This window comes from Nycticebus coucang, chromosome 1 (genome assembly GCF_027406575.1).
Source record: "Nycticebus coucang isolate mNycCou1 chromosome 1, mNycCou1.pri, whole genome shotgun sequence".
In the NCBI taxonomy this organism is placed as follows: domain Eukaryota; kingdom Metazoa; phylum Chordata; class Mammalia; order Primates; family Lorisidae; genus Nycticebus; species Nycticebus coucang.
This window is the reverse complement of record NC_069780.1, coordinates 111,831,690-111,855,131: the sequence shown is the minus strand read 5'-3', so window position 1 is coordinate 111,855,131 and position 23,442 is coordinate 111,831,690. Positions and strand designations below refer to the sequence as shown.

Below are 23,442 nucleotides of genomic sequence, written 5' to 3'. Positions count from 1 at the left end.
AGGCCACAAGATGCCTAAAAATTTCCTTGTCTACATTAGAGAAATTAAGAACCCATAAAGATCCTGGACATACCACAAACTTCCCTGTTGTACAGACAGAGGACCTCCACCCAAGCCTAAACTGACCATGTCAAAATTACTAACATAGGAAACCTTTGATAAATACTGTCAGTTTAAAAGTACACTAGTAGAAATACATGTAGATTTGGCATGTATTTAACCTCAATAAAATTTAAATTAGTCAGCAATTTAAAATACAAAATATAGCACCTAGGTTTTAAAAATCACTCTTTCTCCTTTAAGAGGAAAACAAGTATCATTGGCCACTCGTATGTGTCAGCCCAAAAGGTGTCGACAATACCTTGATTGCATGAAAGAACAGCTTCTTTAAGTCTATGCATTTTGACTTGAGTTTCTGCCAGATGATACCATCCAGCTGTGCAGAGAGGGTTTTCCTTTAACCCTGAAAAAATAAAAACCATCACAAAAACCAAGGTTTCTGTAACTACTGAGACAAATGGCACCATCCACTCCCCAAATCAGAGCCTGTCCCTCTCCCTCGTCTCCTGTTCTATCAGTCACAAAGTCACACCGACCCCCATCCATTTCTCTCCAAACATTTTTCCATCTCTGTCACTTCAGTTCAGAGTACCACCATCTTTACCCCCAATTAACGGTGAGGGCCTGCCATCTACTCCAATGCATTCTCTACAACGTAGCCAGAAGATTTCTAAAAATACAAATCACAGTATAAAACTCCTCTCATTGAAACCTGTCACTGATCCCCCACTTCTCTCAGGATAATGTGCAAAGTCCTTAACAAGGTCTGCAGGGCTACTCACTTCGTGGCCCTTCATTCTCAAATTGGTGACCTGCCTGCAGGTCCTTGAACTACAGATCTCCTCGTACCTCAGGCTATTTCACAGATTCATCTCTTGGCTGAAAGTTTCCCCACATCCCCTTCATCCATATGCCTGGCTTGTATGTGTCATTCAGATCTCAATTTGAATAGAGGTTCTTTGAGAAACATCATACCCGATAAGACTAAGTGAAAGTCTTACCTAAGAGATACACACACACACACACACACACTCTCAGACACATGTAAAATCTTCATTAACAAATGTAAACACTGAGACACAGAGAGTTTAAATGACTGAACAGCAGATTTAGAATCCAAACCTAGGAAGACTCCAGGGTATGTAGGCACTTTTTTCCATTTCATCTTAGATATACAATCCTTAAAGAAAGGCTCAAAGACAAATGCCTACTGACTGAATAACAATCACAACTCAGGTCACACGCTCAACACTGTACATTTACCTTCTGTCAGGTTCCTAACAGCGTCTTCGTATTTTTTGTCTTGTAATGCTTTAATGCCTAAGCCAATGAGGCCAGGGCCACTTTTTGGATCCATTTCCACTAGTCTACAACAAAACTGCTGTCCTTCATCAGTAAAACTTCCTGGAATTAAAAGAAAATGTTATCAGTAGACATGTACCAAGCTTTTAAGCGCCAAAACCTTCACGTATAAATCTCAAGAGCTGTCTTATACATCATTCCCTACATCCTGATTCCAGGAATTTAAAACTTGAGTAGGCCAGGAAACGTAGAAAACAGCAACATAAAAAAAAAAAATTATGTTCTTTCATCTTCTTAAACATTGGAAGTAGAAACAATCTTACCCACGGATACCGACTCTGAAGTCACACTCAAGGGTTTTAAACAAGAAACCTACTGCCACTGGCCAGCAGGCTAAGCCAGACGGCCTAATTCTTGTGAGATCTTGCTTCTTATTCAGCAGTAGCAATTTGGGTTGCTAATTGAAGGAAGTACTGTCAAAAATTACTATCTTCATCAATTTCTCCCCCTGGACAAGCATGAACTGCTAGAGACATGGTAGCCAGACCTAGTGGACTATCCCGACACCTGAGGACTTCTGGATGCTGGGAGAGCTGCCCACTGGGACATGCACAGAGACCGGCAGTCTGCACACAGCGGGACAGGCACAGAGACCAATGGTCTGCACACAGTGGGACATGCACAGAGACTGGTGGTCTGCACACAGTGGGACGTGCACAGAGACCGGTGGTCTGCACACAGCGGGAACAGAAACCGGCGGTCTGCACACAGTAGGATGTGCGCAGAGAATGGCAGTCTGCGCACAGTGGGACGTGCACAGAGAATGGCAATCTGTGCACAGTGGGACGTGCACAGAGACCGGCGGCCTGCGCACAGTGGGACGTGCACAGAGACCGGCAGCCTGCGCACAGTGGGACGAGCACAGAGATCAGCGGCCTGCGCACAAGTGGGACGTGCACAGAGACCGGCGGCCTGCGCACAGTGGGACGAGCACAGAGATCAGCGGCCTGTGCACAAGTGGGACGTGCACAGAGACCGGCGGCCTGCGCAGTGACCGGTGGTCCGCGCACAGTGGGACATGCACAGAGACCTGCGGTCCGCACACAATGGGACACGCACAGAGCACACAGTGGGACACGCACAGAGACCAGAGGTCTACACACAGTGGGACATGCACAGAGACCAGAGGTCTGCGCACAGTGGGACATGCACAGAGACCGGAGGTCCGTGCACAGTGGGACATGCACAGAGACCTGCGGTCTGCACACAGTGGGACATGCACAGAGACCAGTGTTCTGCACACAGTGGGACATGCACAGAGACCGGCAATATTACAGCAGCACATTTTCACATTTTCCTAAAACTCTCACTAAATAAGTTAATAGTTACACTTATGAAATAACCATCCAATGCCCACATTTTCAAATTTCTTTGAGCAAAATAATTTAGTTTAGAAAAAATTATATATTTCATTCTATTTCTATTTTCTCCAACCTCAATCTTAGCATATCCATTCCAAGAAAAGCATAAAAACAAATAAAAGTGTGATCTGTTTTTAGAATAGCATTTGCCACTTTAATAAATTGTTCAATCACATAGGAAATTCTTTAAAGGTAATTTAGACAGACTTACAACTTGAAGCAATAAATGTGGGGAATAAAATTAATCTGAATAAAAACTTTATGTTTTAATATGTATATAGAACATATGCCCCCCAAACCACATGTAGAACCCTGTTTCAGCCAGATGTCCAAAGCAAATCACTTGCCTAATACCATTAATTTACATATTTCAAATTCTTCAATCCCAGATTTATGATCCATAAGTAATATGTCATATTCTGCTTTAAAAATCCAAATCAGCACCAAAAATAAAAGAATTCATAATGGCTAAAGAATTAAAACTTCAGTAATGTTTGGTAATATGAAAACAAATTTAAAGAAATACTACTTTGATTAGTAAGCCAGTAAAAAAGACAGAAGCCGGGCGGCGCCTGTGGCTCAAGGAGTAGGGCGCTGGCCCCATATGCTGGAGGTGGTGGGTTCAAACCTAGCCCCGGCCAAAAACCAAAAAAAAAAAGACAGAAGCCTGCTATAGTGGTACAGGACAAGTGGCACCCCAGCCAGCTTGTAGAGCTGGGACGCAAACCGGCTGTCCCCACCTTGGCAGTGTTGGTGCAGTAGCAGCAGAACCAGCGGGCTGGAAGGGAAGCAGGGGGGCTCCATTTCCTAGGCCTGGGAATGAAAGGGATTGTAGCCATTCATTTGCGACCCAGACATGTCCCAGACACATTGCTAAATGTAACTACCAAGCCCTGCTAAATGTAATTACCTGAGAGCGACTATATATACCCCTAGACAAAGAGCCCGGAGAGAGTCAGACACACACAGAGCTTTTCTCCCCTGACTTGAGTTTTCCCGCTCTGCCAGGAGCTCTTCTGTATTCTTTTCTGCAAATAAATCCCATTTTACCACTGATCTGTGGTCCGCAGATTCATTCTTCGAATCACCAAGATTAAGAACCTACTGAAGAGCAAAATTCTGGTACCACTACTACCATGCTGTAGGCACGAATTTCCTTCTGTTAGTCTCACTACTACTTCCACAAACATGAATTCCAAGAATAGATGTGCCTAGTTTCATACATTCTATTTCCTCCCAAGCAAATCAGTAGCCTTTTCCCTTTCTATCCAGTAGGATTGTCTAAACTGGACACTGTCTACATTAGGCATCAGAACTGCTGAAACACAGTATGTTAAACCCTATCCCTAAAGTTTCTGATTCAGGAGGTCAAGTTCTCTGATGCTGCTGCTGCTGCTACTCCAGAGATCATACTTTAAGAATCACAGGTCTATAGCTAATACCATGCACCACTTTTATTATTAGCCTTATGAGATATATACCCTGCCTCTGTTGCCTCGGTAACTAGATGGTAACTTCTGCAGAGCAGAGATTAGCATGGTATTTTATACACCGTAGATGTTCATTAAATATTGTGATGATCTTTTAAAAATACCATCATGAACTAATATTCAGAAAGGCTTAGTCTGTAAATAGGTAACAACAGGTAATTACCATATAAAATTTAAAATCTTTACCATCCTATAAAAGAAAAAAATAGCTATTAAAATTTTATCTTCAATCTCTACCTATCAGAGTCAAAATTCTCTTCCTTCACAGAAACATAATTCATGACAGACTATCTTAGCTACATAAACTGCCCTCACTACAGAAAATCCATCAGGGACGAAAAGAAGAAGTCAGTCATGCATCTCATTTCCCCACTCATCATTCACATGTAGGGTCCCTAAAACTGGACAAAGCTAAGTGTGAGTAGCTGCATGAAAACAGTTTCCAAAAGGTTAAGTACAAACAATTTCCAAAATAAGGTAAACCTTCCCAACGTATTCCCTTTGCTAAAGCTTGGGAGCACAATTATAAAAACAAATTAAGATTTGGGAAGACTATGTTCACACTTAGCCCTGGTGACATTCTCTACATGCAATCAAGTGTCAGTGAGAAGAATTTTCTATGTATTTCCAAAAACTAGCAACAGTGATAACACCATTAAGGTCACATGTAAAAGGACAAAAAGCATTCCAGCTTCAAGTCCAATCCTCTTCTCCATACTGATTTTTTTTTTTTTTGAGATAGAGTCTCAAGTTGGCGCCCATGGTAGAGTGCCGTGGCATCACAGCTCACAGCAACCTCCAACTCTTAGGCTTAATCGAGTCTCTTGCCTCAGTCTCCCAAGTAGCTGAGACTACAGGTGCTCACCACAATGCCCAGCTATTTTTTTGGGTGTAGTTGTCATTGTTGTTCGGCAGGCTGGAGCTAGATTCGAACCCGCCAGCTCCAGTGTATGTGGCTGGCGCCTTAGATGCTTGAGCTACAGGCACCCAGCCCTCCATACTGATTCTTATTAAGAGTACTAGCTAAATAAATATCTCTGCTAGAGGCTAAAGATAGAGAGGAAATAGATTTCATTGCTTTTATTTAACCTACCTGCTTTTTTTAACATTCATTTACTTATTTTCTAGGTTAATGTAAGGGTATAAACAACCAGGTTGCAATGTTTGTATCTGTTAGGTAGTCTCTCTCCTAGTCATGTCCCATACCCAAGAGGTCTGCCATATACCCTTACATTGTGCCCAGGAAGTGCCAGCACACCCATCCCCCTCCCTTTTCCCCTCTCCTACCTCTCTCCTTCCCCCTCCCAGCAACTTGAATTTTTTTGCTTATGTGAGCATACATTAGATTGTCTACTGGCTTCACATTAGAATTGAGTAGACTGAATACTTGCTTTTCCATTCTTGTGATACTTTATTAAGAGGAATGTGTTTAGACTCCATTCAGGTTAATACAAAAGATATAAAGTCTCCATGTTTTTAGTGGCTGAATAGTATTCCATGGCGTACATATACCACAGCTTGTTAATCCATTCCTGGACTGTTGGGCATTTAGGTTGTTTACACATCTTGGTGATTATAAATTGAGCTGCGATAAACTAGTGAAAATTTCCTCATAATAAAATAATATTTTTCGGGTGGCGTCTGTGGCTCAAGGAGTAGGGTGCCGGCCCCATATGCTGGAGGTGGCAGGTTCAAACCCAGCCCCAGCCAAAACTGCAAAAAAAAAAAAAATAAAATAATATTTTTTTCTTCTGGGTAGATGCCTAGTAATGGGATTGCAGATCAAATGGGAGGTCTAATTTGAGTTCTTTGAGGGTTCTCCATATTTCTTTCCAAAGAGGCTGTATTAGTTTGCAGTTCCACCAACTGTGTAAGTGTTCACTTCTCTCCACACCCACGCCAGCATCTATAGCTTTGGGACTCTGTGATGTGGGCCATTGTCACTGGGGTTAGGTGATATGTCAGGGTAGTTTTGATTTGCAGTTCTCTGATGATCATGAAAGATGTGCATTTTTTTTTTAAATATTTGTTAGTCATCCGTCTGTCTTCCTCAGAGAAGGTTCTGCTCATGTCTCTTGCCCAGTGATAGACGGAATGGTTTACTCTTTTTTTTTCCTTGATTAACTTGAGATCTCCATAGATTCTAGTTATTAACCCTTTGTCAGATTTGTAACATGCAAATATCTTTTCCCATTCTGAAGGTTGTCTATATCCAAAAGCTTTTCAGCTTAATTAAGTCCCATTTATTTATTTTTGTGTTGTTGCAATTGTCACTGAAGTCTCTGTCATAAAAATAGAGACTTAGACACATGGAACAGAATAGAAAACCAAGAGATGAAACCAGTCTCTTACTGCCATCTGATCTTCGATAACCAAACAAAAGCATCCAGTGGGGGAAAAAAATCCCTACTCAATAAATGGTTTCATCTCTTGGTTTTCTATTCTGTTCCATGTGCCTAAGTCTCTATTTCTGTGCCAGCACCACACTGTTCTGATAGGTGTGGACTTGTAGTATAACCTGAAGTCTGGAAGAATGATGCCTGTTTGTTTGTTTTTATTGCTAAGAATTGCCTTGGCTACCTTCTCATGAAGGTATTCGCTATGCTACTTTCTAATATTTCCTTTCCTTGTGATCATGAAAAGTACTCCTCTAAGTCTATCTTTCACTCAAAATAAGGAAAAGATCTGCTTACACGTCACAAAGATGTCTAAGACTTAAGGTAACGCCTTTTTGTTTTTTTCCAGATACCAGGTTAAAAAAAAGTACGAGTAGGACTTATAAAGGACAGCTGAAGTGGGGAGGAAAAAAATGGATGCAATAGTCGTTTCCACCAGGAATTTCCTCTCAGTTACCTCCTGCAGTAGTTTTCATTCAGCCTTCCACTGGGACACAGGTGAGGCTCATTGACATTTCCAGGCATATGCTCATTTAGCAACCAAGTGAAAAAAAGTGAACGGCTAAGTAAAGCTCCCCAATAATTTACAATCACTACCACAGTGGTGTGTGTACTATCATTTCTATTTCAGTGACAACTTCTATGAACTTGTCCCCCTCAAGTGAATATAGGCATGGACAGGAGTCATATGTCATATTCAAATTATTTAAAAAGCAATCTATTTAGCACAAACTGACAAAAAGGACAGAAAGTGGCAGGAAAAAACAATATGGCCAACCTCTTATAAACTGCCTGGGCACCAGCCTTGGGCACAAGACATCCACAGCTACAGGTCTGACACCTCCTAGCAAGCCAGGTGTCATCCCTGCTCTTGTCCCCAAAGTACAGGAAGATGCAAGAACATGAAGTATGCACAGTGACATGCTCTCCAACTGGAATATGCTCTGTTTCATTAAAAATCGCATTAGAAAACGTCGTTATTTTATAATGTTAGAGTATTTATAACAGTGTACTTGTGATACTATGACATAACATCAACACTAAGAAAGTTAAACTTTCCTAAAATCCTTTTCATAATATTCATGGCAACATGTAATACAGTCCAAACTGCTTAGTCAAAATATATCTTAGTTATTCCTTCCACTATTACCATTCCTAAAAAATGCATCTAGCTCCACACCTCTGCTCATGCCATCTAGAGTACCTTCACCTCCTCTTGTTAATCTGATATCTAGGGCAACTTCCTGACTGCCCTCAATTTCCACCACCAAAAAGACTTCAGTGATCAACAATGAACTCAATAACTCATACTTCCTGTCACTGCACTTTCTTGCACTTAGCAGCCTTCCCAAACACAAAGACTACATGCTGTACTTCCTTTTATATCCCAAAACACTGAAACAAGACCTTACACATGGTAGGCACTAAAATACTTTCTAATTGATAGCAGCATCACTCCCACACAATCACACACTGCTGGGACACATATGATAAGTAAGAAATTACCTGATTCAATTAAATGTAAACAGAGCACTTCCAGCGGGTACTGTACAGCAGGGTAGATGCTCATCATCCCCACACAGGCCTTCTTCAGCCTAGCAGTCTCATGAGGAAACTTGAAAAAATAAAAGCAAAACAAACTCAATTCCAGCAGTAGTAAAATGTATTTGTGAACACATTCCTAATGAGAAATACATAAAAGTCATATTAGAGATTTAAAAAAACAACTTACTTTGGCTAAACACTGAATGAAATGCCTATAAAGGATTTGGTGATCTTCACTAGGAACAGTATCTGATAAGTCCAGTGCATTTTCAAAAGCAGTTAAAAGCTGAAACAAACAAAAAAGCTATCATCTGTAGTACTTAAATGATAAATGTGATAAACGGCTAATATGTAAGACCTGCTTATACAAAGTACACCTTTAAACTAAGCCCTGAGCTTTTCAGTGAGGAAAGAAACGCATGTGTAACTTCCGGTGTGCATCCTAACTCCAGTGACATTAATCTAGCAAAGCGGTCAGCCAGAGTATCGTCCTATACACTAGTACAGATGCTATTGCTCACATCATTTTAAAACATCTCTTCTGAAATCATTAGCACATGCTTTAAAACATCTGCAATGGCAGTAATCTTCAACCTTTAAAAATATTTTATGAAGCTGAGTTATACACTTTTTGTAAAAGGAAAACAGATATGATGGACCTATAATGAAATCACTTCTCTTATGCAGTATTAAATGATTTTGAAGGACAATTCCAAAAGAAACTTTCTAAGTATGTTTTGAGCAAGAACAATAGTAGAATCCAAAGCAAGCACTCTAGCGTAAGTCATTCCATTCATTGGTTCCATGTTCTACATTTTCAAATGAATATTCATGACTTAACAAAAATCCATAAAACATCAAATTTTCTTTGGAAAATATGCCATAAAGGTTTACTGCTCTAATAAAATTAACAATCTCTCAAAGAAGGAGATTTATCTTAAAACAGTCTAACATAACAGGTTTTTAAAAATAATAAAGAAATTATCCCAAATGGATAATAGGTGACACATTCTTTTCTGAACACTCAGTATTCAAGGTGATAATAAACCCCTGAAAGCCCTTTTATCCTATTTTTAACAATTAGAGATCAATTCTTAAAATTAGATGTATAATTCTCTTTGATGTAAAAGTATAATGCAGACATTCTAAAAAGGCATTTCACTTATAATATTTTGGTATGTGTTTGATATTCTGATAATATATATTATGGGAAATACTGAGGCTACATTAGAATGATATGATTAAAGAGAAATTGGTAAGCTACCTAATTTTGTCACTGTTCAATTTTTTCCACAACTGAATTTATGCACACATAAACCACACTATTACACAAATAGAAATCTTATTCTTACATTTTTATCCCCAGCCCTTAGGATACTACCTGTAGTAGGTTCTCAATAAATATTTTCTGAATAAAAGAACAAATCAATGAATGAAAAAACACACAAACATAATAAAATGAACTTCCCATCCTATATAGAGCCTATAATTGTGTAGGCTTATGAATTCCATTTGATTTAGTGTACGCTGACTGTCTATTTACTATAATAAAAAATTAAGCTGACTTCCAAACTTAACAAAAAAAGAATAACAGAGACATTTTCCAGTTATGGTTCAAAAACAATTTTTTTACAGTCCTTTAAAATTATTTTCAATTACTTGAAAATCTGCTCACCAATAAATATGTATTCTAGGTATAAATACTCCAAATGTTAAATATAAATACTCTAGTAGAATTGTTTAACCTTAAAGTTATTCATTATTCTTAGTCCATAAGAACTAAGAGAACACCCTTTAAAAGTATACCTTTTTAGAAATTATAGCAGTTTTGTAAACATAATGTTCATAGTTTCCTTTTGACAGCAACTGAGTTACTGATTTATCATGGATTCTTATGAACACAGAAGATTACATTCTGATACCTTGAGTACCAATTCCACTCCATCCAGATTTTGTACAAGAAACTGCAGATTGCAGTTTGTTTAACCTTAAAGTTATTGCATTCAACTTTTATGAATTTAACATTGTACATTCACAAAATGTACAGTTAATCTGCTACATAGTACTCTTCTCTATCATTTCATTATATTTCTAATTTCTAAATTCAGTTAAATGATCAACTTTCTTTCTTTCTTTTTATTTATTTTTTTGAGACAGAGTCTCAGTTTGTCACCCTTGGTAGAGTACCATGACATCACAACTCACAGCAATCTCAGACTCCTGGGCTCAAGAAATTCTATTGCCTCAGCATCCCGAGTAGCTGGGACTACAGGCGCCTGCCACGACGCCTGGCTATTTATAGAGATGGGTCTCTCTCTTGGTCAGGACGGTCTCAAACCTGCAAGATCCACCTGCCTCAGCCTCCCAGAGTGCTGGTATTACAGGCATGGGCCACCACGCCCAGCCTAAATGATCAACTTTCATGAATAACATGAGGAATAAATAAGTTAATACCAATTGCTGAGTTTCATTATTCTGATCTTCAACAGTGTCAGCCAGCAGCTGGGTCAGTTTCCGCCACAGCTGCTGAAGCTCCTGCCTGTCTGCACCTTCTTCCTGCCGCATCTTCACCAGTCTGTGCCATGTCCGAGCCACCTAAAGATTTAAAGTGATTATTTTATATGTTAAAAGTGCCAATGAAAATATAAAACTACAAAAGAATTTTATCCCTTAATACCTTAAAATTGCAAAAGCACAGAACTTCATCTAATATAAACTCTATAAAAATAAGCTGATTGGGCATATATACACAGCCCATATACTTTGTACTAGATTTATAAGAATGATGATTACTTGTCCCAATCCCCGTAACATCAGCTATGGAAACACATCAAATGGGCCACTAAGTTCCACAAATGACACTTTTACTTAATTTATACCCTGCCCAATTTCACACAGGTTCAAAAGTTATAATACCTTAAATCTGAATTCTAATTTGTAGTTTCCAAAGGTCTATAATTTGTATTATGTCTTAAATTCTTTCAATATCATACTACATATTAACTTTTACTTTTCCGTTAAGCTCAATGTAAAGCTTTTTCTCTAAAAATAACCTGATTAAAAAAGTCTAGGACCCCAGAAAATCATTGACCAACCTCTAGGTGTTTCTTTTCTTGGTAATACAGATCCACAAGTTTCTTACAGACATCACACCACTTCTGTTTGTCAACACTTAGAACAAAAAAGGATTTTGAATCTGATTAATGAAAACAAGGACTTAAAACAATAAAATTTTAATATCCCAATAATGTTGTCAGGTACTGTTTTAAATTAGAACATACTCTCTTTCATATTACAGGAAAAAAATATGTCAAATGAGCTCCTTGTAAAAAAGAAAGGGTTTGGGCGGCGCCTGTGGCTCAGTGAGTAGGGCGCCAGCCCCATATGCCGAGGGTGGCGGGTTCAAACCCAGCCCCGGCCAAACTGCAACCAAAAAAATAGCCGGGCGTTGTGGCGGGCGCCTGTAGTCCCAGCTGCTCGGGAGGCTGAGGCAAGCAAATCGCGTAAGCCCAAGGGTTAAGAGGTTGCTGTGAGCCATGTGACGCACGGCACTCTACCCGAGGGCGGTACAGTGAGACTCTGTCTCTACAAAAAAAGAAAGGGTTTAAAAAATATTGTCTTCCATTGACTGAAAATAATATCAAAGTTCCAAAATTAGTCAATTCTCTCACCAGTAGAGTTTTGATTCTATTTCAATCACAATCGAGAAAATCTATCACAAACATTTGAAAAGAAAAATGCTTTCCAATTCCTGGTGAATGTTTGGGAGTACTTCCATATAATTTTTAATTAGCTTATTCTAATTCAAGCTTTTAAAGAAACTGGTTTTTCACCAGACATTCATTACCTTTCATAAAGATCCAAGAGCTTTTGGTAAACACTAGGTAAGTCATCCTTAGCATTTATGTAGTTGCATTTCTCATACAAGCTTGCTAACCCCTAGAAGAGGAAGTAGTAGTGATTATTCTTTCCAAAACACTTGTTGTCCCCACATTCACTTATTTTGCTAAATAATGTGATAGTCTATTCAGATTATTTCTGATATAAGATTACTGTAATATACAGATGAAATGATAGGTCTGGGATTGACCTCCAATTGGGGATACGAGGGAACAGCCAGAGTTTTGTTGAATCTGGGTGACAGGCAGGAGTTCATTATTCCATTCTCTTTACTTTTGAAAGTATATTTAAAGCATTTCATAATAAAAAAAAAAACATTTTTAGTGGTTATTCTACAATCTTACCCTCTGAGACATTACCATGTGACACTCTTTTTAAAATTTCAGCATGTTTTAAAAACAGCTTTATTGAGGTATCGTTGACATATAAAATTGTACATATTTAAAACGTACAATTTGATGTTTTGATATATGCATACCTTGTGAAATGATCACCTCTGTAAAGCTAATTAGCATATCCATTCACTCTCCCTGGTTGCCACTGTGTGGGTATAGGATGGCTGTGGGGGAGAAAACTACTCTGTATGACACTACTGTTACAATACTGTAAGACCAAAAACAAAAAATCCAGGCAGTGTGTGAAAATTATCATTTTTGTTTCAAATAAAGATCAGCTATCCTAAACCAATCAGTCTATGATAAAAGCTACCATTTCTCTTCACGTGTTACCACATAGTCTCACTTAAGTGCTTACTCATATGAACTCCAGACAAGCAGGTTCACTCTCTCCAGAGCCTACTACCTCCTATTAATCAGTTTTAAATATGTGATCGAGATATGAAATCAATTAAAATCAAATATGAGAAGTTGGAGAACCCAACTAAACACCATTAAGACCATTAAGAAAAGGCTGGTGCAGGGAATCACTCCTGTAATTGTTGGAGCTCAGGAGTTCGAGACCAGCCTGAGCAAAAGTGAGACCCCCTAGCTAAAAAATAGCCAGGTGTTGTGGCAGGTGCCTGTAGACCCAGCCACTTGGGAGGCTGAGACAAAAAGATTGTTTGAGTCCAAGAGTTTGAGCTTGTTGTGAGCTGTGACAACATGGCACTCTACTGACGGCAACAAAGTGAAACTCTGTCTCAAGAAAAAAAAAAAAAGGAACTTAACTTGTACTCTTGTACTCAAAGAAAACTTAACATTTTTCTATTATTTTATCTTTAGAAAAGATATTAATATACATTTCCTGTTTCTCATGTAAACATAAAGAATTGTTTTGATCATCTTTTCTATGCATACATAATTAAGTTACAGATTTATATAATTGTTTCAGTTGGGTCTTCACATGTAGAGATAATCCCTCAGGTAGCATGTTAAACAGTGGTAAACAAACATCCTTGACATCACTTTTTTTTTTGAAAAACCAAGTTTTAGATAGAGAAGACCAATAAGTTTAATTTTTTATCTTCCCTGTAGCAAAGGTAGGTTTAAATGCATATTTTAATGCTTTTCCCTATATTTTGAAAAATGAAAAAAAAAAATCTTTTCCCATAATACAAGGAAGAAAAATGTATACCCACCTGCCAAGCCAGTACCTGGTCTGGCTCTAGCTCAGCTGCTTTCTTATAGGCGCCCTGAGCCTGGTCGGGCTGCTCTAGCTCAGCTGCAGCAACACCAATAAAAACCCAGGCATTATAGTTATTTTTCTCTTGCTTTAACACCGCCTGATTAAAAAAAGTAAAAGAACGGGTTATTTAATCTTGGGAGTGAAGGACAAACAACAAAAAGTCTATGGGAGAGTCAGGACATCTGTTTCTACCACCAACTGAGCACCTTTCAGGATACCATTTAACTTCTCTGGTTTCAGAGGAAATGAGTACAAAGTACTTGAAATACAAGATATATTTTTTTAAAGCTGCCCGAATGATTCTGACCCATCACCAAATGCCTCCCACAGCTCTTTATGAATAATGGGTATAAAAAGAACAGCAACGACCCCACCACCCTGCCTGCCTCCACCTGGCTCTTGGTCGTAACTCAAAAAACTGTTTTCTATCTCATTTCACTTCATCCAACTCCCATGTTTCCCTTCACCATGACAGTTTCACTGTGTTAGACAGATGGGTTTTTCACAGAAATTATAAGCTAGGAAAGTAGGTTCACCTCAGTGTGACTGTTTCAAACATGTTCAAAATAAATAGTGGTGATGAATGTTTAAACAACACCTGCCAACTGGAATAAAAATTATATGTAGAGTTATTGCTTTCAGAAATAACAGCTACTTGCTAAGGTAAAATAAAATAGTTTGAAGCAGAAAGTAAACATGTTCTAGGGAATGAAAAACAAAACCAGAGCTATTGCTTTCAGAAATAACAGTACTTGCTAAGATAAAACAGCTTGGAGCAGAAAGTAAATATGTTATAGAGAAAGAAAAACATAACTAGTAGCTAAAGTGAAATTTGCCTCAGAAGACTTTACATATTCTTGAGAAAACAGGAACAGGAACAAGTCAAATTATTAGGTTTACATACGTCAACATATAACGTCCAACAACCTGTCACCAAAATAAAAGGAAAATTTCGTTCTGTCTGTGAACATGTTTATATAAATTGGGCCATTCTCAACATCCCCAACTAAATCAGGGGTGAGGGGCCCGGGAGAAAAGTACAAAGGGCACACAGCACTTGCTTTCCAAGGATTAAATTCACCCACTAGAAGCTCACCTGCTACAGCAGTGTGCTGTGACTCCAAGGCCAGCTCTGCCCAGTAGCTACTGATGGCCTGCAGTGACTCTAGGACTGATTTTAGCTACTGCCATCACTCAGCAATCAGGGCTTGGCGTTATTAAAAGCTTCTCTTGTACCAGTGAACTTTCTTTCAAAACGATACATACAATTTCTCTTTCTAATAAAACCCCCAACCTTCTTTTTGTTCTTATATGCACACAAAAGACCATCTAGTCTGCATGTAGTCCCTGAATTGCAATTCTTGCTTACCAGAACAAAATGTTGAATGTAGAGACTTGTCTCTGTATTTTTGACTTGGGCATACTCAACAAAGTCGCCTCCTAAACCACAACTGCAGCTGGCAATGTATGCCTGTTTTTTATAATCCTCTCCAGTTACTAACTACTTGACTTTCTGAGACATGGTCAATTTTCTACAAGACAAAGGAACTGAGATTCTGAAGGCCAAGATTCACCATTGGAAACCTGCCTGTAGTGCCTTGTTAGTTACACCCCATCTGCCCCAAAGTATGTGGCCTCTCCTTTTAAAAGCCCAGGATGGCTGTTAGACAGAAAGGCAGATTTAAGGCAACTTCCCAATTCCAGCAAGACCTCTGTCATACTAAACATTCCTTTCTTCCTCATCCAGTCCTTGTAGTCTCAGTGATTGGATCTCAGTGCAAAAAGCAAATGGACCTAGATGAAAACTGTTAGGTAATTGCCCCAGAGAAAGCCCCTCCTACTTTCTACAGACCAAGATTAGCTGTCTCACTCTTAAAGTTACAGCTACCCGCTGAAAAATTTCAAACTTATGGTCTGCCCCTAATGGCTCTTCCAGCCAGAGCAGTAACTCCTTATTAGCTATTCTACCACCCCATCACCATTCTAAGACTTCCCCTAACCGAACCTGTGTAGCTCTCTCTCCCCTCCTCTCTCCTCTTCTCTCCTTCTCTCTCTTCTCTTCTCCCTCTCTCTCTGTCTCTCTTGGTCTCTCCTCTCTCCCACCTCTCTCTCTCCCTCCTTTTCTCTCCTCCTTGGTGCTGCTCTGCAGCATCTCCCCCTCGCCAATAAAAACCTTTCGTACAAGCCCTGGTGGTCTGTGAGATCTCTGCCAGTTGAGTGCCCCCCACCTTTCAGAAACCCCCTGCGGTTTTAGCAACCCAACTGTGAGATAAGGATCAAAGTTCTAAACACTGGGGTCTTGTTAATGCTAAAGTTTCCAGCACCAACCAATACAATGGCTGGCACATAACTGCTGAACACATGATGACTGCCACAATTAACCAGCAGGGAGGGACAGCTGTCTACCTGCCTGAGGATCAGAATCTGAAACAGATTTTTAAGGAAATAGTTATAACAATGTGGTGAAAGCCAGGATGAGGTTCTGAGAGAACACAAAGAAGAAAGCACCTAACTCCACCCAAATCAGAGCAGGCCTCCCTTCCCTGGAGGGATGCTCACAGCAGGTTTCTTTTCCCTGGAGGGGTGCTCATACACGTTATAACACCCCACAGGCAGACAAGGCAAGTGTCAGACAAAATGACAGCAAATACAGTAAGATGCAACATTTCTTTATTAAACAATTAATTTAGTCTCGGCTCAATGCCCACAGCACAGTAATTACGGCGCCAGCCACATGCACCGAGGCTAATGGGTTCAAACTCAGCCCAGCCAGCTAAACAACAATGACAACTCCAACCAAAAGATAGCCAGGCGTTGTGGTGGGTACCTGTCGTCCCAGCTACTTGGGAGGCTGAGGCAAGAGAATCACTTAAGCCCAAGAGTTTGAGGTTGCTGTGAGCTGTGACACCATGGCACTCTACCAAGGGCGACAGTAGTGAGACTCTGTCTCAAACAAACAAACAAACAAAAAACCCAATTAATTTAGTCTCAACATTCTGGATTACTACACGTAAGTAATCAGGCATTTGTAACCGATTAGTTCTCCATTTCTGATTTAGTTGATCTCTCCACTGTAAATTATGAACTAATTGGCGAAATTCATATCTGAATTTCATATCTGAATTTTACAGAAAAAAAGAGAGCTACAGACTCAGATGTGTTTTTAATTAAACAAGTCTAGTACTGAAGTCACCCTTCTTCCGTCCACCTCCATGCTGCCCCTGAATGATGAGATGGTCTCACCTATCTGCTGGGATCAGTCACCCCTAGAAGCCTCCCAATCTGGATCAGTCAAGTTCCCACATACCACTGGAGCAGGAAGTGATAACGGGATTCTCCTGGCTCACAATGTCACCTATATTCCTCTTCTTCTCTTCAAAACCCTGCTGTTGTTGAACCTCAGGCCATCTAACTACAACACTAAGAATATCCTCCTTATTGCTATTATCTACCAAACTCCTAGGAATGCCCCTTTCTTCAGCAAAAATTTCATATCCTTCTTCTCCATCTTGAAATCTGTATTCATTCTAACACTTACGTAGATGTCCCATTGAACACTGTGGCCTCTCCGTTACTCAACATCCACACTACTCAGCCACCCAAATGTGAATTTCTATCAAACTATGATTCTGCCCTTCTCCTATCTTCCCAGTTCAATTATTGCAACAGTCCCAAGGTAACAATTCCTTAAGCTCTGAAGTCTCCAATTTTTTAAGCCATCCTCTTTTTCCATTACCCACCAGCCCATTTTTCATCTCTCCTTACCCAGATCAGACTCCATGGCCCGTCACTGTCATCATTCCCTTACCAACTAAACATGACAGGAGAAAAGTACATCTGAATTCACTGATTTCACTTTAATAACCTAAGACTCCATATGAGCAATCACCACACCTGCTAATCTTTCCAATTATTACTGGTAAGTTTGTTTTTCCACTATGGATAAACATCTATTTCCTATCTTCCTGTGTCTTCTCCCAGTCTCAGCTCACACTTCACCAAGAAAACAGAATGTTCTTATCTTCCTACCACCAAGTCTACAAACCCAACACCATGAGGATCTCTACCTATATTCTCTCCTGCTAAGATGGAAGGAGATTTGAATCTCTGGGTCTCCTCATCTCTCACCTACAGACAACTTCACTTCTGTTTTTTTTCTCTGAATGGCAACATTGCCATCATAATACAAAGGAGCTTTAGAATCTTGATTCTTCCATCTATAGGCCAAATAGAATCAGAATATCAACATACTATTTAATCCTAATCAGAATGTCAACATACCATTTAACCCTAATTAGATTGTCAACATACCATTAAAGAGTGAAAACTTTATGATACAGTAGCATTCCATTACACAACCCTCAAAAGTCACCTATGGTATATTCAGGCTGTAAAAACTTGCCTTTGGTAAGTTACCAATATAGAGAAAGACAAAATCAAGTGTGGCAGATATAGTTTATCCTGCTAATTGGAGGTTGGTGGTTCAACAACTCTAACAGTTCTACTACAAGGCCTCACCTCTTTGGCTGTATTTGGAAATAACTTTCACATTACAAATCAATAATGTTTATGAATTATTCTTATTGTGGAAGAAAAATTACTGGTTACCTTACAATGTTTCAAGGCTTCTTTGTATTCTTTGTTTCTGATGGCGTCCCTAGCACTTTTCAGGGCAGTCTTCACCTCCTTGCTGGACATTCTGTTATGGAAAAAAGCCTCGGTGAACCTACAGTAGAACCTACTGAACCAGAGAGTTCCAATAAACTTTACCATCTGAAAAGGGAATCTGGAAATGGGATTCATTCGATTTGGAACAAATGTCCCCCTTAGAATACACACAGCTTATTCCCTTACCTCTTCAGATTTTCACCAAATGTCACTTCCTCAGTGAAACTTTCCCTGGACACACTATTTAAAACTTTAATCTTTCCATTCCCCTACTCCCAGCTACCCAGGATTCTGTGGACACCTTCCATTGCTTCATTTTTCTTCAAAACACTTACCACTTCTAATATACTATATACTTTACTGATTTATCTTACTGTGTCACAACACCCTCCAGAATGTTGGCAAGTTCCACGTAGGCAAGGATTTGCGGGGGGGGGGGGTTCCCTCTAATTCATCCCCAGGGCATAGTACCTGACAAATTATAGATGATAAATAAATATGTGTTGAAACTGAGTTGTGTCTGAATTACACTCACTCTCCACATATTTGGCTAAAATGGACCCAAAACGCGTACCAACTGCAATTCAGTTCTGTACTAAGTAAAATCAGGTAGAATATGCCCAAGTCACAGAGTAAAACACTAATACAAATAATTTCAGTAACTATAATGGGAAATTTTATGAAAGCATTCTGTTTTAATGATAGCATCTACAATCTGTAAATCAGGATACTAATTCTCTTAACAGTAAAGATTACTGTAAAATTGTTACCTATACTTACTTTGAAGAGAAACAAACGTGATGTTTAAACCTGAATGGAAACAATGCATACGCAGAACTGTACACTAACTTCAGCCACAACAAGGTATTTTAATGGGTAGATGAAGTATTTCTTCATTTAATCTTAATATATATTAATTTAACTTTACATTAGCATTTTTTTGAGACAGAGTCTCACTATGTTGCCCTCGGTAGAATGCCATGGCGTTACAGCTCACAGCAACCTCAAACACTTGGGCTTAAGTGATTCTCTTGCCTCAGCCTCCCAAGTAGCTGGGACTACAGGCGCCCACCACAATGCCCGCCTATTTTTTGGTTGGAGTTGTCATTGTTGTTTAGCTGGCCCAGGCCAGGCTCAAACTCGCCAGCCTCAGTGTATGTGGTGGCGCCCTACTCACTAAGCTACAGGCGCCAAGCCTTAAAATTATCATATTTTAAGATTTTATAAGTTATCCTGATTTATTAGTGAACAAGTCAAATGCAATCACAATTCAATGTTAAAAAAATTTGTATTTAGGGCGGCGCCTGTGGCTCAGTGAGTAGGGCGTCGGCCCCATATGCCGAGGGTGGCGGGTTCAAACCCAGCCCCGGCCAAACTGCAACAAAAAAATAGCCGGGCGTTGTGGCAGGCGCCTGTAGTCCCAGCTGCTCGGGAGGCTGAGGCAAGAGAATTGCGTAAGCCCAAGAGTTAGAGGTTGCTGTGAGCCGTGTCATGCCAGGGCACCCTACCAAGGGTGGTACAGTGAGACTCTTGTCTCTGCAAAAAAAAAAAAAAAAGAATTTGTATTTTATGCCATCTCCATTTAACTCTAATCTCATCAGGAAGTAAAACAAAGTAGTTACAGATTCCAGATATTAAAAGCAGCAAAATGCACTAAAAAGATGTATCATTTACATAGTATACTGACAGTCCTTTATAGCCAAAGAACAGACTGAGTCACAGCTATCAGAACGCTGAGGCAGGTGCATCACTTCAGCCCAAGAGTTAGAGGTTGCAATGAACTATGATAATGCCACTGCACTCTAGCCTAGGCAGCAAACAAACAAACAAAAAAAAGATCCAGGGAAAGGGGGAATAGCAGGGCAAATGTCATAAAATGGGAATGATGTGCCTCATGGGAGAAACGGCAAGGAGACCAGAACAGCAGTTGAGGCAGAAGAGAAAGGAAATGAGATCAGAAAGGTAGTCAGGTCACACAGGGTCTTGGGGGCTCTGGCAAGGTCTTTGGGTATTTTATTCAATGTAGTGGAAGCCATTAGAGGCTTTTAAGCAAGAGGTGACATGATCAGATAGAGACTTTGACAGGGGACTGATTTAGATACAGAAATAAAGTGTAAGACCACATGAATTTCCCTCTATCACAAGGTTTTTAAACAGGAGAGTTGGGTACCTAGGAAGGGAGGTGGAGCCACAGGCTAGGAAGTCACAGGAGGCTTCCAGGAGGAGGTGGCAGAACCAGACTTTAAAGGATGAACAAGATTACCAATTGCGTGACCTTAGGTGATTCACTGATCTCTCCAACCCTCAGTTCCCACATCTGCCCAATGGGCATGACAGCAGGATTACAGTAATAATTACATCGTTATTATTATGACTGGGGAAGCAGCCAGGAATGGTAAAAGATATGGAACCTTTGGAACAGAATGTCAAAATACAATTATGGAACAATTATGACGACACAACACACTAATAAAAATAGCTAACACTTCTAAAGGGGGAAAAAAAAAAAAAAAAAGACTGACATATAAGACCAAAGAAGTTTGTGAAACTAGACATTAGAAAAATAATCCTTTGACTTAAAAAATTATGGCATTCAAAATAATATAAAAGTTAAGTAAGATACCATAAAATTAATTTGTTGACAGCTAGGACCGGATTCTCTAAATAGGCAGAACATAACTCTTTTGTATAGTTATAATAATTATATAATCTAAAGCAACACATTTCAAATACTCTTATTTTAGAAACTATTACCTTACCTGAAATTATATGGACATAAATTTATAGGCAAAAACTTCAGAAGGATTTCTTTTGCAGTCCACAAATCATAATTGGAACAGGTAACAAATTTCAATGTTGATTTCACATTAAATTTTCTCCAGCCAGTTTCTTTCAGTAAAAAAACATTTCAGGCCAAAAAGAAGAGAACATCAATGATGATGATATCTGATCTAGATCAATAAAAAGAGATAAAAAGAGGCACTCTAGAGAGAGAAAAAAATTAATAAAAAGTAGGAGACACTCAAGTAAAAAAAATCAAATGATGTCCAAGTTAAAAAAGAACAAAAACAATTTCAAGATACGACCAAATTTAAAACAAAGAGAAGATCCCCCAACCATCTTGGGAGAAAGACTGTCATCTCTCCTATTACCCAACATCTAAGTGGGCACATTACAAACAGGTAGAACCAACCAGCACTAAAACCACACACAGCTCCCAAGCTACTGACTGTACATAACATAAAACAGAAACAGTGTCCCTATTCTAAGGAACATAATCTAAACATGTTCTAAATCTAAATATGAGAAAGATCTAAGACATGTAAGTCATTAGAGCAGTGTATTTCAACCTTTTTTATCTCACTGCACGCCTGAACCTATAGTTAAACTTCCAAGGCACATTTAAATTATGTTGACCAAAAAGAATAAAAAAAATATATACTTACTGTGCTTTGAACTTCTGAAAATAACTTAATTAATGATCTTTAAAAATTTCACAGCACACCTAAGATGCTCTCACGACACACCAGTATACTGAGGGTTGAAAATCACTGCATGAGAGGATCAAATGCTATACTAAGGATAATGAGTGAAAGTGCAGGAGGAATTCAGAGATGCGGTGTGATGTAATTAACAGCTTTTAGATAAAGCTCTATGTGTAATTACAATTCCTCACAGTGCAGTAGAATCCTCCTACCTCCCCAAGCCCCCAGCCACACAGCAGGAGGTGAGCAGTTGAGTTTCCGCTGTATTTACAGCCACTCTCCATCACTCCCATCACTGCCTGAGCCACCTCCTATCAGATTTCCACACCCTCAAATCCATGGAAAAACAGTCTTCCATGAAACCCCTCCCTGGTGCCCAAAAGACTGGGGACCACTGTGCTCTCTTCCTATTCCTTCCTCATTTGATGCACCATTAGCATGACAGGCCAGCACTGAGGCATGTTTCTTCACTAGCATGTATTTATATATGTGTGGACACAAACATGTGTGCACATGTATATATATGCATGTGTATGTGTATACCATGTGTAAGCGTCAGGAAGTTAATTTTTTAAATGACGAACTGTCCCTTTCTAGCCCTGAAAACTACTCTTTTCCTTTTTTTTTTTTTTCAGGCAGAAAGAGAGACACATTAAATTTCTAAGCAAACCTTTATTGAGGTTTTCCCATCTACTAGGTACTATTTAAACCCATTTTCTTTCACAGAGTAAAAGCCTAGTATCCAAAATTATTCCATGTAACCCCATACTCCTTTATTTTGAGCACTTCTCCCAATTCTAAGACTTTCTAACACTTCAAAAAAGATCTAACTTGCTTGTAAGTGTCTTTCTTTTTTTAGAGATGAGGTCTCATGTGTCACCCAGGCTGGTGTATAGTGGCTCCCAGCTCACTATAACTTGCAACTCCAGGGATCAAGCAATCCTCCTGCCTCAGCCTTGCAAGTAGCCAGGACTACAGACATGTACCACCATGCCCAGCTACTTTTTTATTTTTTGTAGAGAGAGGGTTTGACTCAGTTGCCCAGGCTGGTCTCAAACTTCTGGCATAAAGCAATCCTTTCACCTCAGCCTCCCAAAGCGCTGAAATTACAGGTGTGAGGCACTGCAATTGGCCCCAGTATCTTTAGTACTCTTTCACAACATTCTATTAATATTTTCCCCTTATACCTCTCCTCCCATTTTTCTCTTCAATTATAAAGGATTTTTAAAACCAGAAATATTTGTTTTGCACATTTTCACTCACTGTGTTTTTTTCTATTACCAACCTGAAAAGATTTTATCCAACATAAATCAAGTTTAAAAAGATATCGATCGTACAGTTGTATTTAATGAGTAAGATAGTGATGTTCAGGCCATAAAGGCAATGATATACCTCAAAGCCAACAAATACAGGTAAATAAACTGATACAGCCTAACGTCCCTGGCAATAATAGGCAATATCTATAACAGATTAAAAAGATTCTGAAAAAGTATTTCAGAAACTCAAAATACATTGATGTCAATGTAAAAAAAAAAAATGGATCAAAAAAGCA

General features: G+C 39.2%; 1 protein-coding gene across 3 annotated transcripts in view; it reads right to left on the bottom strand.

The window, feature by feature from the left end:
- SKIC3 (SKI3 subunit of superkiller complex) overlaps window positions 1–23,442 on the bottom strand; it is a 93,422-nt gene that overhangs the window by 62,613 nt on the left and 7,367 nt on the right. Inside the window, exons 2-11 of one of the 3 annotated variants that reach the window (XM_053586416.1) lie at window positions 21,165–21,356; window positions 18,346–18,436; window positions 13,691–13,834; window positions 12,062–12,153; window positions 11,310–11,385; window positions 10,669–10,809; window positions 8,402–8,500; window positions 8,176–8,284; window positions 1,324–1,464; window positions 362–463 (exon numbers count right to left, since the gene is read on the bottom strand). In XM_053586416.1, coding sequence (XP_053442391.1) covers window positions 362–463; window positions 1,324–1,464; window positions 8,176–8,284; window positions 8,402–8,500; window positions 10,669–10,809; window positions 11,310–11,385; window positions 12,062–12,153; window positions 13,691–13,834; window positions 18,346–18,435 — 994 coding nt within the window. In that variant the 5' untranslated portion in view covers window position 18,436; window positions 21,165–21,356. The remainder of the gene's footprint in view (window positions 1–361; window positions 464–1,323; window positions 1,465–8,175; window positions 8,285–8,401; window positions 8,501–10,668; window positions 10,810–11,309; window positions 11,386–12,061; window positions 12,154–13,690; window positions 13,835–18,345; window positions 18,437–21,164; window positions 21,357–23,442) is intronic. The other 2 variants (XM_053586425.1, XM_053586422.1) reach the window with 2 other exon arrangements.